The 12910-nt window shown below is 38.5% G+C and overlaps 1 protein-coding gene across 1 annotated transcript; it reads left to right on the plus strand.

Annotated features, from left to right (window-relative positions):
* The first annotated feature begins 184 nt into the window (after positions 1-184).
* On the plus strand, positions 185-12690 carry LOC139142611 (ras-related protein Rab-39B-like). The gene is made up of 2 exons (XM_070712617.1): positions 185-569; positions 10327-12690. Exons 1-2 carry the CDS (start codon positions 334-336, stop codon positions 10751-10753), a joined length of 663 nt encoding a protein of 220 aa, XP_070568718.1. The 5' UTR covers positions 185-333; the 3' UTR covers positions 10754-12690.
* Positions 12691-12910: the final 220 nt, after the last annotated feature.

Genomic DNA, 12910 nt, shown 5'->3' on the forward strand with positions numbered 1-12910 from the left:
CAGAAATATATTTGGACTTTGCTTCAGAAAAGACAGATGATCTTTATCAACGCATATCTTAAATCTTTGAAGGTTTGTTGAAATATGACAAACGCCTATCGCCAATGATATTCGTCGTACTCAATGTAGGAGGAGCTCTGTGTGTCACATGATCGAAACACCTGACCGGAAGTACTTCACAAATAATTTATATTCAAAAATTGGAGTTAGGGGAAGTCCTAGCCGGTGTGCCATATCGCCAGCCGTTATCCTATCCCCGATATTCTTCAATATTTATTCCCTTTTAACACATAAATACATATTGTTGGGATTCTCAGTGATGGAAGCTTTGTGATGGATCCCCCAGGGCTGCCAGCAGAAGTTATATGGGAGTACCAGTTTCGATTAATTTTGATCGGTGACTCAACCGTCGGCAAGTCGTCGCTGTTGCGACGGTTTTGCGATGGCAAGTTTGTTGAATTTTCCGACCCAACTGTCGGAGTGGACTTCTTTGCAAGATTACTAGAGGTTCAGCCAGGGATTAGAGTGAAATTACAGCTCTGGGATACTGCAGGGCAGGAAAGATTTCGGTGAGTTTTTCACTAATCCATGGCCGCTAGCCGTGACCTCATGTATGGCTCTGTGAGTATCGACCTCTCACAATCATAATAGTGGTCGTATTCCGGGTTAGTGGGCGTGTATTTGTTTACTTGTAGTGAGATACGATCTATGAAAACAATTGTGCTAATATAATTACAGTATCACTTGGTATTTCATTGTCCATGCGTCGCACTCCAAACAAGGTCAAGGAGACCATGGCGAGAGAAAATCCATGCGACGCAGACATTACATGTACGTCACGTGAATTTCATTTTGTATTGGCAAAAGATACTACTCATAGCAACATTAACACGTCAGCTGCCCTGACGATGTCGACGTTGTTAGCCCTGTGAAGTGTTTTCTGAAATTTTCGGACACAGCAGAATTGCCACGTCGCTGTAGGCGTCAATTTTTACAGTGACTAAAAGCATCACAGTGTAAAGGAGCCTGTACATTGACTCACAGAAACGGAACAAATTATCTGAGGATTGCCGGAAGTATGGCATGTACTTCGTGTCTGTAGGAACAGTAAGGCCTTAACAATAAATACGTGTGCATGTCAGGGTTCGAAATTAATTTATTTGCTTAAAGTGGTCAAGTTTGACCACCAGATTCAAATTTTGGTGGTCAATTGCAAAATTTTGGTGGTCAAAAAAATTAGTCATTATCAGAGTGTAATCCTTCTGGAGATCGGGGTCTATGGGGTGAATAGTGGGCTGTACATCTTGTTCTAGAACCATTCTACCATGCTGCTACACGTGTAAGTTCGATGCCCAGTAAATCCACTGGAAAATTTTCAGTATTTTCACAACAGATCAACTTGACCGCTGCATGAGTGACTGACTGTAAGTTTTAACCACATTACAAACTGAATAATCAAGAAATGACAATTACTGCTGATAACATGACAATTATTGCATTTTTGTGGACTATTTTGAAGTTTTGTCAGAGTTTTGTACCTTGATCTGTGTCACTTTAAGATGTTTTGCAACATTTGCAGACCTAATCACAATAATCATAGCAGCTAAACAGTAAAACAAAGAGAGACATTGTTTGTACAAAGGAACACCTCACTTGAGTAGAGTGGAGTGGGGTTGAAGGACTAACATTAAACCACAGTGGAGGGACTGTGATTGAACAGACAAGACGTGTACTACATAACTGCTAAAATATCTATCTCTGAAGACAATATATTGTTTCTGGATACTCCTAGCAAAAAAACTGAGAGAGGCATGTAAGATTCACAGCTCTGCAGTGCATTAGGGTGACCTCCAAAACCTTGGTGGTCAAGATTGACCACCAAAAATAGAATCTGGTGGTCCAAATGAGATAATTAGTGGTCTTTTAATGCATGACCACCGAGTATTTCGAACCCTGCATGTAATATATGTATATGGAAGCAAAGTTATTACTCTGCGCCGTGGTAGAAGTGATATTAACACCCGTATAGTTATGCTTTGGACAATCAGTCATAAATCATGCCGTTCATACACAGGCCATTGAAACGGCTCTGAAACGGTTCTGGGCCAATACTGGCACAGAAAGTTATGTGTGGACACTCCAAAGTGGTTCTGAAGCGTTTCAGATTTGAGACAGTTTAGTCGGCCCGACCTGAGCCGTTGTAGGGATTAACTCTGTCCACAAATCGCTGTGTGGACAGACCGAGCCGCTTCAGAGGCGTTTCAAACGCCCTCACGCGACAGGTATTTGTTACATATACAAATAACAACCAACATACAATATTCACGTTGGTCATGGCTGCCGAACACAGCTCTATACATCTCGTGGAAATAACTGGTCAGACGACCGAATAGGTTTGCTGATCTGAGTCTCGGCAGACGAAAGCATTCAAAGAATGCTAAAGAGAACGTGTCGCGACAGCCTCGTGTACAAAAAAATTGCAGAAAAGGCTCTACAGAGAGGTTTAAACCGGACAGCAGATCAGTGCCACTGCAAGCTCAAGGCACTGAAGCTAAAATACAAAGAAGTTGTCGACAGCAACAGACCATGAAGGCGCGACTTTGCACAATTTTTAAATATCGGATATTTACAATCTAGTATCGCAGTTTGACATATCGACGATTTCGGGACTAATATCTATACTAGACGATACTAGAATGAACTGTGTTGTTCCATGGGAAGCCGCGTCTATGAAATTGCCGATATTTACCGGCGATTTGGGGACTCTAATATCGATACTATGACAGAACCCCATGGACGATACTAGATTCATTCAAATCGCGCGTAAATATATCAGAGATTTCACCGTTTACAGTTCTGGCCAAACCCGACTTCCAAGGACTGACTCTAGCTTCGATACTAGCGATACTAGAATCTGTCAAATCGCGCGTAAATATCCGATATATAACGGAGATTTCAACACCTTACAGTTCTGGACAAACCCGACTTCCAAGGACTGACTCTAGTTTCGATACTGGACGGTACTAGATTCATTCAAATCGCAGGTAAATATCCGATATATATCGGAGATTTCACCACCTCACAGTTCTGGCCAAACCCGACTTCCAAGGACTGACTCTAGCTTCGATACTAGACGATACTAGATTCATTCAAATCGCAAGTAAATATCCGATATAGGCCTACGGTATATCGGAGAATTCACCACCTTACAGTTCCTGTCAAACCCGACTACAAAGGACTGACTGTAGCTGTGATACTGGACGATACTGGATTCATTCTAATCGTGCGTAAATATCCGATATATCGGAGATTTCACCACCTTTCAGTTCTGGTCAAACCTGACTTCCAAGGACTGACTCCAGCTACGATACTAGACGATAGTATAGATAGGCCTACAGTAAAATCAAACAGTTTAATCAATTCAATGAATTATAGGAACATAAATTTCAGTGATTTTAATTCACTGTACTAATTTCACAATAAACGAATCAGCGAGCTGATATGGATTTTTTGTTAATGTTGAATATTATTGAAAAAGAGAGCTAAATTTCAGTGTTCATGTTTGATAAAACCTCAAACTAACGACACCAAACGCCAGCCTGTACAACACCGTGTGTGTACAAAGCACCGGCAGTCAATTGTAACACAGTACACATCGGTCGACCTGAAATTTGACACTGTGATCGACGTAGCGTTTCAAAAGTACGAAAAGTGAGACCAAGTAATTTAGATTTGATCTAAAACCTCCCAAAACCAACAGACAAAGTCCTATACTCTTACGCAGAAAATCGACTTTCTCTTCCGCGATGCACACAACCACGGCCCCTCCACAAAACGCGATGTCGATCGACTTGAATATTGACATCGTGATTGACCATGGATGGACTAACATGGCGTTTCAAAGTATGAAAAATGAGACTCAGTAACTTTGGACGCTTTAGATTTGATCAAAAACCTACCAAACCCATTAGACAAGGCCCTACTCTTACGCAGAAAACAAAGCTCTCAAGCGTCGACTTTCTCTTCCGCGTTTGAGCGAAACAAAAGTCGGCTTCATTCGGAAATGGTCGGCTATTCGCGGGCATAACGTAATTGTACGTTAGTCCAATTTTCGGCTTTACCCGATGTGAACGTCGGAATTTCGAATAATTCGGCCTGAGATCGGGCAAGTAAGGTTGACCTCGAGAGCGATTCCCAGTACAACACGTTCCCTGATCGCGGTACTACAGTGATAGGAACAAGTTCACCGCGTAAATTGCTAGACTACATGATATAGCCACATCGGCACTTCTGACATATAATCTCCGGCTTGCAAGGCCATCAAAAAAATCAAAATATTATTATCAAAACCAAAATTTCCGGGCCAGAGAGCGAAACAGTGCTGAAAAGTAGCCAGCCAAAATACGAAAGTAGCCGGTCAATTTGAAAATGAACACGCTGCAATCAGTTTTTGTTTTTAAAATACAAACTTATTTTACACTGACATTCAACAAAACTGGATAAAGTGCTGTTCAAGATACCTTGCCAATGTTATGCTGCCGCCGCCGCGACACGACGTCCCCACTCCAACCTTGGCTTCCTTCTTCACCTATAATTTACATTTCTCCGCCTGGGCAAATTTCTACTGAAAATCCTGCGATACTAGATTCTGTCAAATCGCGCGTAAATATCCGATATACATATCAGAGATTTCACCACCTTAAAAGTTCTGGTTAAACCCGACTTCCAAGGACTGACTCTTGCTTTTATACTAGACGATACTAGATTCTGTCAAATCGCGCTAAATATCCGATATTTATCGGAGATTTCAGCCCTTTATAGATCTAGCTAAGCCAATCTAACTTCGATACTGTATAGTCTAGTAGCCGTATCGGATATCATATAAAAGTGCAATGCCGCGGTGTCCCCCAACAAACGGAGCGGCAAAGGCAGAATACCGATGCCTTTCTTCGAATAACTATCTCAGATCCTCGGTAATCGGCCATCTGTCAATCCCAGTAGAAACGCCAACAGAATATACCTGTTAGCTATGCTAACATTATTCTGAAAAACAACACATTCGAATTTACAACAAATTCTACAAAAAACATGTTGGTGCGCAATGGGATTGTCACCGTCACCCGAGATTGCCAATCGACATCACGTTTCACGAATTAGAACAGGAATCATATGTGAACACACAACAAAATATCACTATGGTGTAGATTCAGAGACGATATTTTCCTAATCTTCATTGGAACGGATCATGAACTCAACAAATTTATAACAGTAATTTAAAAGATGCATCCTTCTTTCAAATTTTCATATGAAAGTTCTTCACACGAAAAACATATCTTGACCATGGCATTTACAAAGGTCAACGATACAACAACGAAAACATACTAGACACTAGAACGCACACAAAACCAGCAGATACATTCCAGTTCTTACACAGAAAATCATGTCATCCAAAATCAACCTTCAAGGGCCTAATCAAAGGCGAAATATTAAGGTACATGAGGACATGTAACAACGAAGAGGACTTTAACAACAAAGTCAAAACATTTAATGAAAAATTGCTACAACGAGGATATTCACAACAAGAAATATCGAACATCAATGCGGAAACAAATTACGCAACACGAAGAACACATTTAAATCACAAACAAACACACAGCAACAACACTAATAAAGTGATATTTTCTACCATCGATCCATAGTCCACATATCAAAACAAAAGACATCAAACAAGCACTCCTGAAGAACTAGGAAGAAATAGAAAAAGATCAAACGCTAAATAATTTATTCACGATGAAACTGATCATCGCATACAAAAGAAATCCAAACATTGGCGACAAGCTCATAAATGTACAAGTACACAATCTTACAGAAAAGACCGAACAAAATGAAACACAATCAACTGACTCGAATATAAATATTCTAGCCTCCTTAATACTGGACGAACAAACACTGACAATGATAAAGCCACAAACAGTGAAACAAAAATCCAAGGGGAGAAAATATCAAAAAGCGACTGAGGAAGAGACCACACTGGTTTCGAAACGTAGCGTCAAAGGATCACACTGTCATTCGACATCTAGATTACGGCTACGCCTTACCATGGCTTATATCTACACCAATAGCCAAACGCACAAAATAAAACATGAACACAGAGAACGAAAAAATAGTGTAGGTGAAACGTGGAGCCGTTTTCCCTTTATTACAGTTCTGAACGCATCAAACGCAAGGGCTAAATCGGTTAACGATTGCATTTGGTCTGCATTCAGATCATTAAAGCGACGATGACTCGGTTTGGACCGCATATGCAGCAGGTAAAAAACAAAAGACAAGCAGTACGACGTCGTTCATTTCAGCCATCTTATTACCATGCCGTATGCTTGGTCATACACACCTTTTGAACTCGAGAGGGCGCATTAAGACGTCTTAAACACCAAAACAATGGCTTAATTTTGTGAGTATGGACGCAAGCGGACTCAAACTATTAATCCCCTGTGTTTACAAAGCACAAATAGTGTTGCAGAAGCGTTTCAATTTTTACCTGTCTGAACGTAGCAATATACTGCCGGTTTAATGTTGTGGCACAGTATTTATTGTATAGGGGCTTGAAATAATGTTTTCTCTCGTTAGTCAGACTAGATGACTATTTTCAGAAACTCAACTGCAAGTCCAGAAGCATATCTAGGGCAAGACTGAAGATTAATGGACACAAATACATAGTTTTGGGAGTCCACTCATACCATTATCTTTATTTGGAGCCCCTAAGAAAATCCCTTTTAGTTCACAACCAAAGGTGTGTCCACTAATTTTCAGTTATCCTATATCTGGTAGTCTGCCTATGCAAAGTCGATGATTTAGGCCGAAACAAATTGTACTCTTCTGATAGCCAAACCTACTCTATTTTTGACCTGCCAACCCTAGATTTTTTAGAGCTACATAAACGCAGAAGTAAAAAGATAAAGAAAAAACCTGTAAAATCACACATTCATTACATCATGTTTGATTTTTGCTTGAACGAGGATGTCTTTTATGTTTTTGTTCCTTTTATATGCTATGATATACTCTTCTGGAAAATTGTGGTCAGTGTTTGCCCTGAACCCCTGAAAAATGTGTATATAAAAATAAAAATATTTTGAAAAAATCTCCCCCTGCCTACCTACTTACCCTTTTTTAATACCATGTTATCAGAAACAAAGTGCATGGTTTCTTATTCCTAGCAACATAGTAGAATAGTATTAAAGGTCATGCCATGCTGTCCGAAGCATAAGTTGCAGTCTGTCATATGTAATGGAGCCTGTTCATTTTCATAACAGCGGTTACCAGACAGGTAGGATTTGAATTATGATGAATTACTTCTTTCTGAACAGCTCTACGAAATGGGTTGCTCTGTGTGCGTTTACACAGAGGCTCCTTGGCTTTACGAAGTTGGTTGCTCTGTGTGCGTTTATGCAGAGACTCCACTCTACGAAGTGGGTTGCTCTGTGTGCATTGATGCAGAGACTCCACTCAAAACTTGTACAGCCAACATAACTCTAACATACAGAAGCCCTTTACTAAGAAATAGTACAGAACATTAACATTGCATCAGTCTCTAGGTCGTGTTGCGTTCACTTTTCTCTGCTGATCATCTATGCATATTGGAACTTTCTGTTTCGGCTTTGAAATTTTGAAGAAATGGCAGAGGTTGATGTGTAGTACATACCTCCCAGGGCTTGTTCAAATTGTGATGAAATATGCAAATTTGTGTATTTTAGGGAATGTGTAGCTCATAATTGGCAAAGCTGAAAAATAACCTTTTTATATGGTAGTCCAAGTGGACAACCATTTCCAAAATTGGTTGTCGCAACAAGAAATCTGGATGTACACTTTTACCTAAGCCAGATGACTAATTTTGAATTATGTGATTACTATCTCTGATAATCAAACAAACAAACAAGTGAATAACATCATCTTTCGTGTAAACACTTTCAACCCAAATGTTGTATAAAACTGTATTACAAAATGATCTATATTCTGTTAATACACGATGATCATTGTAAAACAAATATGATAAAAAAAGAACACAATACAGTACTTCATCTTCTCTTATTTGTTTTGATCCTTAATAGCTGAAAAGAGAATTGATATGATTCACAGCTTATGATCAGTTGATCATGATTGTTTAAATTTCACCAGGTTTAGGTGTGATCACCGACTTGTGTTTAAAAAGCCTACAAGCCATCTTAGAGCCAACACATTCCATTCAGTTGTACACTCTGATTTCATTTCATCACATATGTGAATCAGAGGTAGTCCATTTGACAACCAGTTCCAGAAATTAAGATTTGGTTGTCCTGGGACCAGAGACTACAATTACTTTAGAGCCATTTGGTACATGTATATACACCTAAGAGAGCTTATATGGTTCGTCGGTGGTGTCTGTATGTCTGTATAGATGTATATTTGTACATGTGCATATGTACGGATGTATATGTGCCCATATACATCAAAAACTCGAAAAACAGCAACACCTACCGTCTTAGTATTTATCACTCTGTCCTGTTATGTCAGTTTCTCTCTGTCCATCCGTCAGTCTGTCTGCCGACCAAGTTTGTGGAGCTCATAACTGAAACATTTCTACATCAAATGTGATCAGCTTCATTATTAGCATGTACTCTTGTAGATATGGATAGCAGAATAAGAAAAAAATTAAGATTTTTCATAAACTGCAATAGTTGCATTGATTATTGTACAGATCATGTAAACAACCAGTCTTTCATTTACAAGTATGCAGGATGACATAAGTATATTTACAAAAAGTCATAATAATAATAATAATTTATTGTTTAAAGACCACTACACACCTTGTCTCAGTGGTCTGTACATTACAGAAAATTACTGGAAGAACTAAAATAAACGCAGAAAATACAAAATAACTCACAGAGGAAAGAGTGTAATTAAAAACAATCGATAAAATCAAGCAAGCTAAAATCTAGACTAAAGGATCCTACCTAAAAACAGCAAAGAAAGTAATTTGAAAAATTTCACTAAAAATGATAAAAAATAAATAAACTATAAAACATGCAGGTAAAAATTATATCCAAGTCAACAGTAGCATTGACGAAAAATAATGGTTTTAAGAGACTTCTTAAAAAGAGCGAATTTCTTTATCATCCTAAGGTCGGGTGGCAAACTATTCCACAGTTTAGGGGCATACACGCTAAAAGCTCTGTCACCATATGTTCTAGAAAGTTGTTTCCCGTGATCTTTGACAGAAAAGGGATTCAATCTTACACGACACTCCTTCTGGTATTATGCACTGGGATATCATTGTTACTAGTTTCTGATAAGTAATTTGGAACGAATTCATCTTGATGGACAATTTTAAAAACCAAACAAAGAATTTTAAAACGGATTCGTTCCTCTACTGGGAGCCAATGTAACTCCTTGAGTATAGATGTCATAACAATGTGACGGCCCATCTTCCGTCCAGTTACCAAACGAGCAGCAGAGTTCTGAATGTCCATCTATATGACTATATGGTCAGATGGCCCCTGCTATATCACGTGATGCAAGCACCAAGCTTAGCGCTTTTCCCCATGATTCAAAACACTTAGATGAGCTGTGATAAGCTTATCGATTTTCTGGCCGAGCTCTTCAAATTAACGGTTTGAGTATGATTCCGTTACGGTAGATCAGCTTAAACAAGTGCAGCATTGTTACAGAGTACGATGTATCCTATGGCAACGAACAAATGATCACATACGACATCTGTCTATGCATCGGAACCGTCTCTTATCACAGGAACTATGCGACCAACGGGCTTAGCATCGTCAACATCATTGCATTTGCAGCAAAAAATTATTCTAAAGATCCGACAGAAAGTGCGCCGGAATTCCTTCATTCGTGACGCGTATATCAAAGGGTTCAATGCAGAATTGCTGACTTGAGCGCACAGCAACGTTGTTCGGAGTGGGGCCATCGCAATCGGTATGCAGCTGTTACAAGTGAACTTGACGAACATCAGCTGGGTGGGAATGAATGTCAAAACCATACAAAAGAATTAACAGGTCAAAAATTGCTAAATGTTAGGTAATTTGTTTCTCTAGTACCAAACTTTGCACAGTGACCCCTGATTTTATTCTTGATAAGAGAATGGTCGGAAGTTCCATTGTGGAAAGTCTGTGCAAAAAATTAAGTCTTTCACATTCAAGGCGCATACTACGTGAATGCAATAGTAATATAAAACAATCCAGAATTTTCAAACCAGGTTGAAAACCTCACAGAATCTTTCCTTTAATATGGTCATGAGAATTTTACAGTAGTGTAACCATTTCACTTTTCTTGCAGATCCATCACAACTTCATACTACAGGAATTCCGTTGGTGGCATGCTGGTATATGACATTGCAAACAGAGCAAGCTTTGAACATTTACAAGACTGGTTAGAAGAGGCTTATGATAATGTTAACCCTGACAAGATTGTGTTCATGGTTATTGGACACAAGTCAGATATGGATGATCAGCGACAGGTACTCCGGGAGGAAGGAGAGAAATTCGCCAAGGCATACGGAATGAAATACATTGAGACTTCAGCTAAGACATGCCAGAATGTAGAGGAAGCATTCAAGATTATCAGTAAAGACATTTATAAAATGGTTAAGAATGGTCAGCTGCCTGTCAGAGAGGGATGGGATGGTGTGAAAAGTGGTTTTCTTCCACGGCAAACACTACAACTACAAGATCCTGAAGGAGAGCCTCATAAAATATGCTGTTAAAGAATATCTATGTTGATGACAAAATGTTATTGGTCCTTGGTATGAATTATCCTGTTCCATTACATTTTAATTATTCCAGAGAAAATATTGACACCTTTACTTACAATTGAATACGCATAACTGCATTAAACACAAATCAATTTGACAAAATCATGGCATTATTTCAATTTAACATGATGTATTTTCCACAGTGCTTGTGGAAAATTTCTCTTGACGAATATATCAAGGCTACTCTTCCGTGGTGCACCAGAAGGCTACAGATTTCAAAACATTGTAAGATTTCACGGACACACACCAAGATGTCTTTTTTGTTGATTTGTATCACAATAACAAACACTGAATTACCTCACAATTCAAGTAATTTGCTAGACATGATCAGTGTTTGTTGAAGTGGAGGAGGGTATCATTTAAAGTGAAATAAATTTACAACTGTGGGTTCTCTTTACTGTAGAAAGGATGAGAGTCTGTAAATACTGGCAATACTGTCCAATCAACCAGGCATTGAAATAAACCAAGGTAATCAAACAAGAAGAATGGAAATCCAATTGAAACGTGAACATATTTCTCATCGATCAATCAAGTTGTGAAATATTGAACATTAAAACTGCTGATGTGTGTCTATGACGTAAAGTTTTCATAATAACTTGGTGTTGGCCTTCTCTTGTCATGAAACTGAAAGTCATAAATCAAATTGAGAACTAGGTGTCACAACTATTTCAAAGTAGTCTCACATCTTCAGACATCCATGAATGAACTACGAAATGTGAACTTTGGACAGTACTATCCACCAGATTTATTTTCTCAGTTCAACTTTCGGCTGAAGGTTTCTTTTTGACAAGTTTTCAATCAGAAAATTGGAGACTAGTTTCAATCTCTGTGACACTTACCTTGTTCTGTGTTTTACTTTGTTTCAATATCAGGAAAGAAATTATCTTTCAAGATTGGATAGTATTGACTGTTGTTCAAAATTTATTCATAGAAAGTATCGGAAAATCTTTCCACCATGGAGAGAACAGATACCCTTACAAAAGACTGCTCTACTTCCTCACACACTGAAGACGACTCTATTTCCACATCACACTGATTCCTGTTAGTTTAATCACTGTAATGGCACGACAATCCGATGTTTGTTGTGTGATATAATTAAAAGGAAAAGATGTTCTGATCTCCCTGAAATACTGAAATGTTTCAAAATCTATAGTATTTTCCATGGATCATCACTGTTTGTTTGTGTACTCAGATAATTTCCAAATTTCCTTTGTTTTGATTTTTTCCTGCTGCAAACTTTGAACAAAAAGGACATTTCCAAGATGTGAAATAGGTCACTATGGTTTTGGTCGATGGGAAAATAGAATAGTGCAAAATGTAACCCCTCATTTTTATTGTGCATCCACGTAGACATCGCCATTCATTCTATTCTAGCAACAAGTTTGGCAGAGATGAGATGACTTAAGACAAGTATGGTACAAAACATAATACTAGTTTTGGACAGTTTTGTATTACAAAGTATAGATACAATTGGAGCTTATTCCCCTCCACCCTATCCTCCCCATACACACATTGGAGGAAAGACTATACTTTAACTACTGAAAATGATGAGAGAGACCAAACAACAGGGCACAATAAAGTTACATAATCTAGTTCATATTGCTTGTAACTAGTGTTTTAATATGCACTGGGTATACCTGTATGTTCTTGGTGAAGAATTTTCATCTGCCAACTCTCTTCAAAGATCCACTTTGGTTGATGGAATTAAGGAAGAATGCACCTATGGGACAGATACTAAACCTCTCAATGCTTTTCTGATTCACTGTTTGTGGGACTCATTTTGAAGCTCTTGGAGAAAGGAATCTTTTCACTGGCTTAGTTTGTAAAAATCATAAGTCAATTTTATGCCGTAAAGTGAACACAGGAATGGCTGCCAGTGTTAATTTTCATAAACAAAAGTTTTTCTCATAAACAGAAAGTGGAAATAGCTGCAGTTGAAAATAAAGTACTCACAGAGAAAAGAACGCAGTAGAGTTCATGAAATTCCCTCAAAATTACAAGAGCCAACCAATAGTTTATCACACAACAACATATAAAGTGTAACAAATGTCAAAAGGTAATTGTTAACAAAAACCCCTATCTCAAGTGGCCTTCAAAGACGCTGATATC

The sequence above is a fragment of the Ptychodera flava genome, chromosome 10 (assembly GCF_041260155.1).
Source record: "Ptychodera flava strain L36383 chromosome 10, AS_Pfla_20210202, whole genome shotgun sequence".
Classification (NCBI taxonomy): domain Eukaryota; kingdom Metazoa; phylum Hemichordata; class Enteropneusta; family Ptychoderidae; genus Ptychodera; species Ptychodera flava.

Excerpts from the sequence above, each read along its gene's own strand:
- LOC139142611 (XM_070712617.1), top strand. The coding sequence starts at position 334 with ATGGATCCCCCAGGGCTGCCAGCAGAAGTTATATGGGAGTACCAGTTT. Across the intron at positions 570-10,326 it reads GCAGGGCAGGAAAGATTTCG|ATCCATCACAACTTCATACT; the intron begins GTGAGTTTTTCA and ends CTTTTCTTGCAG.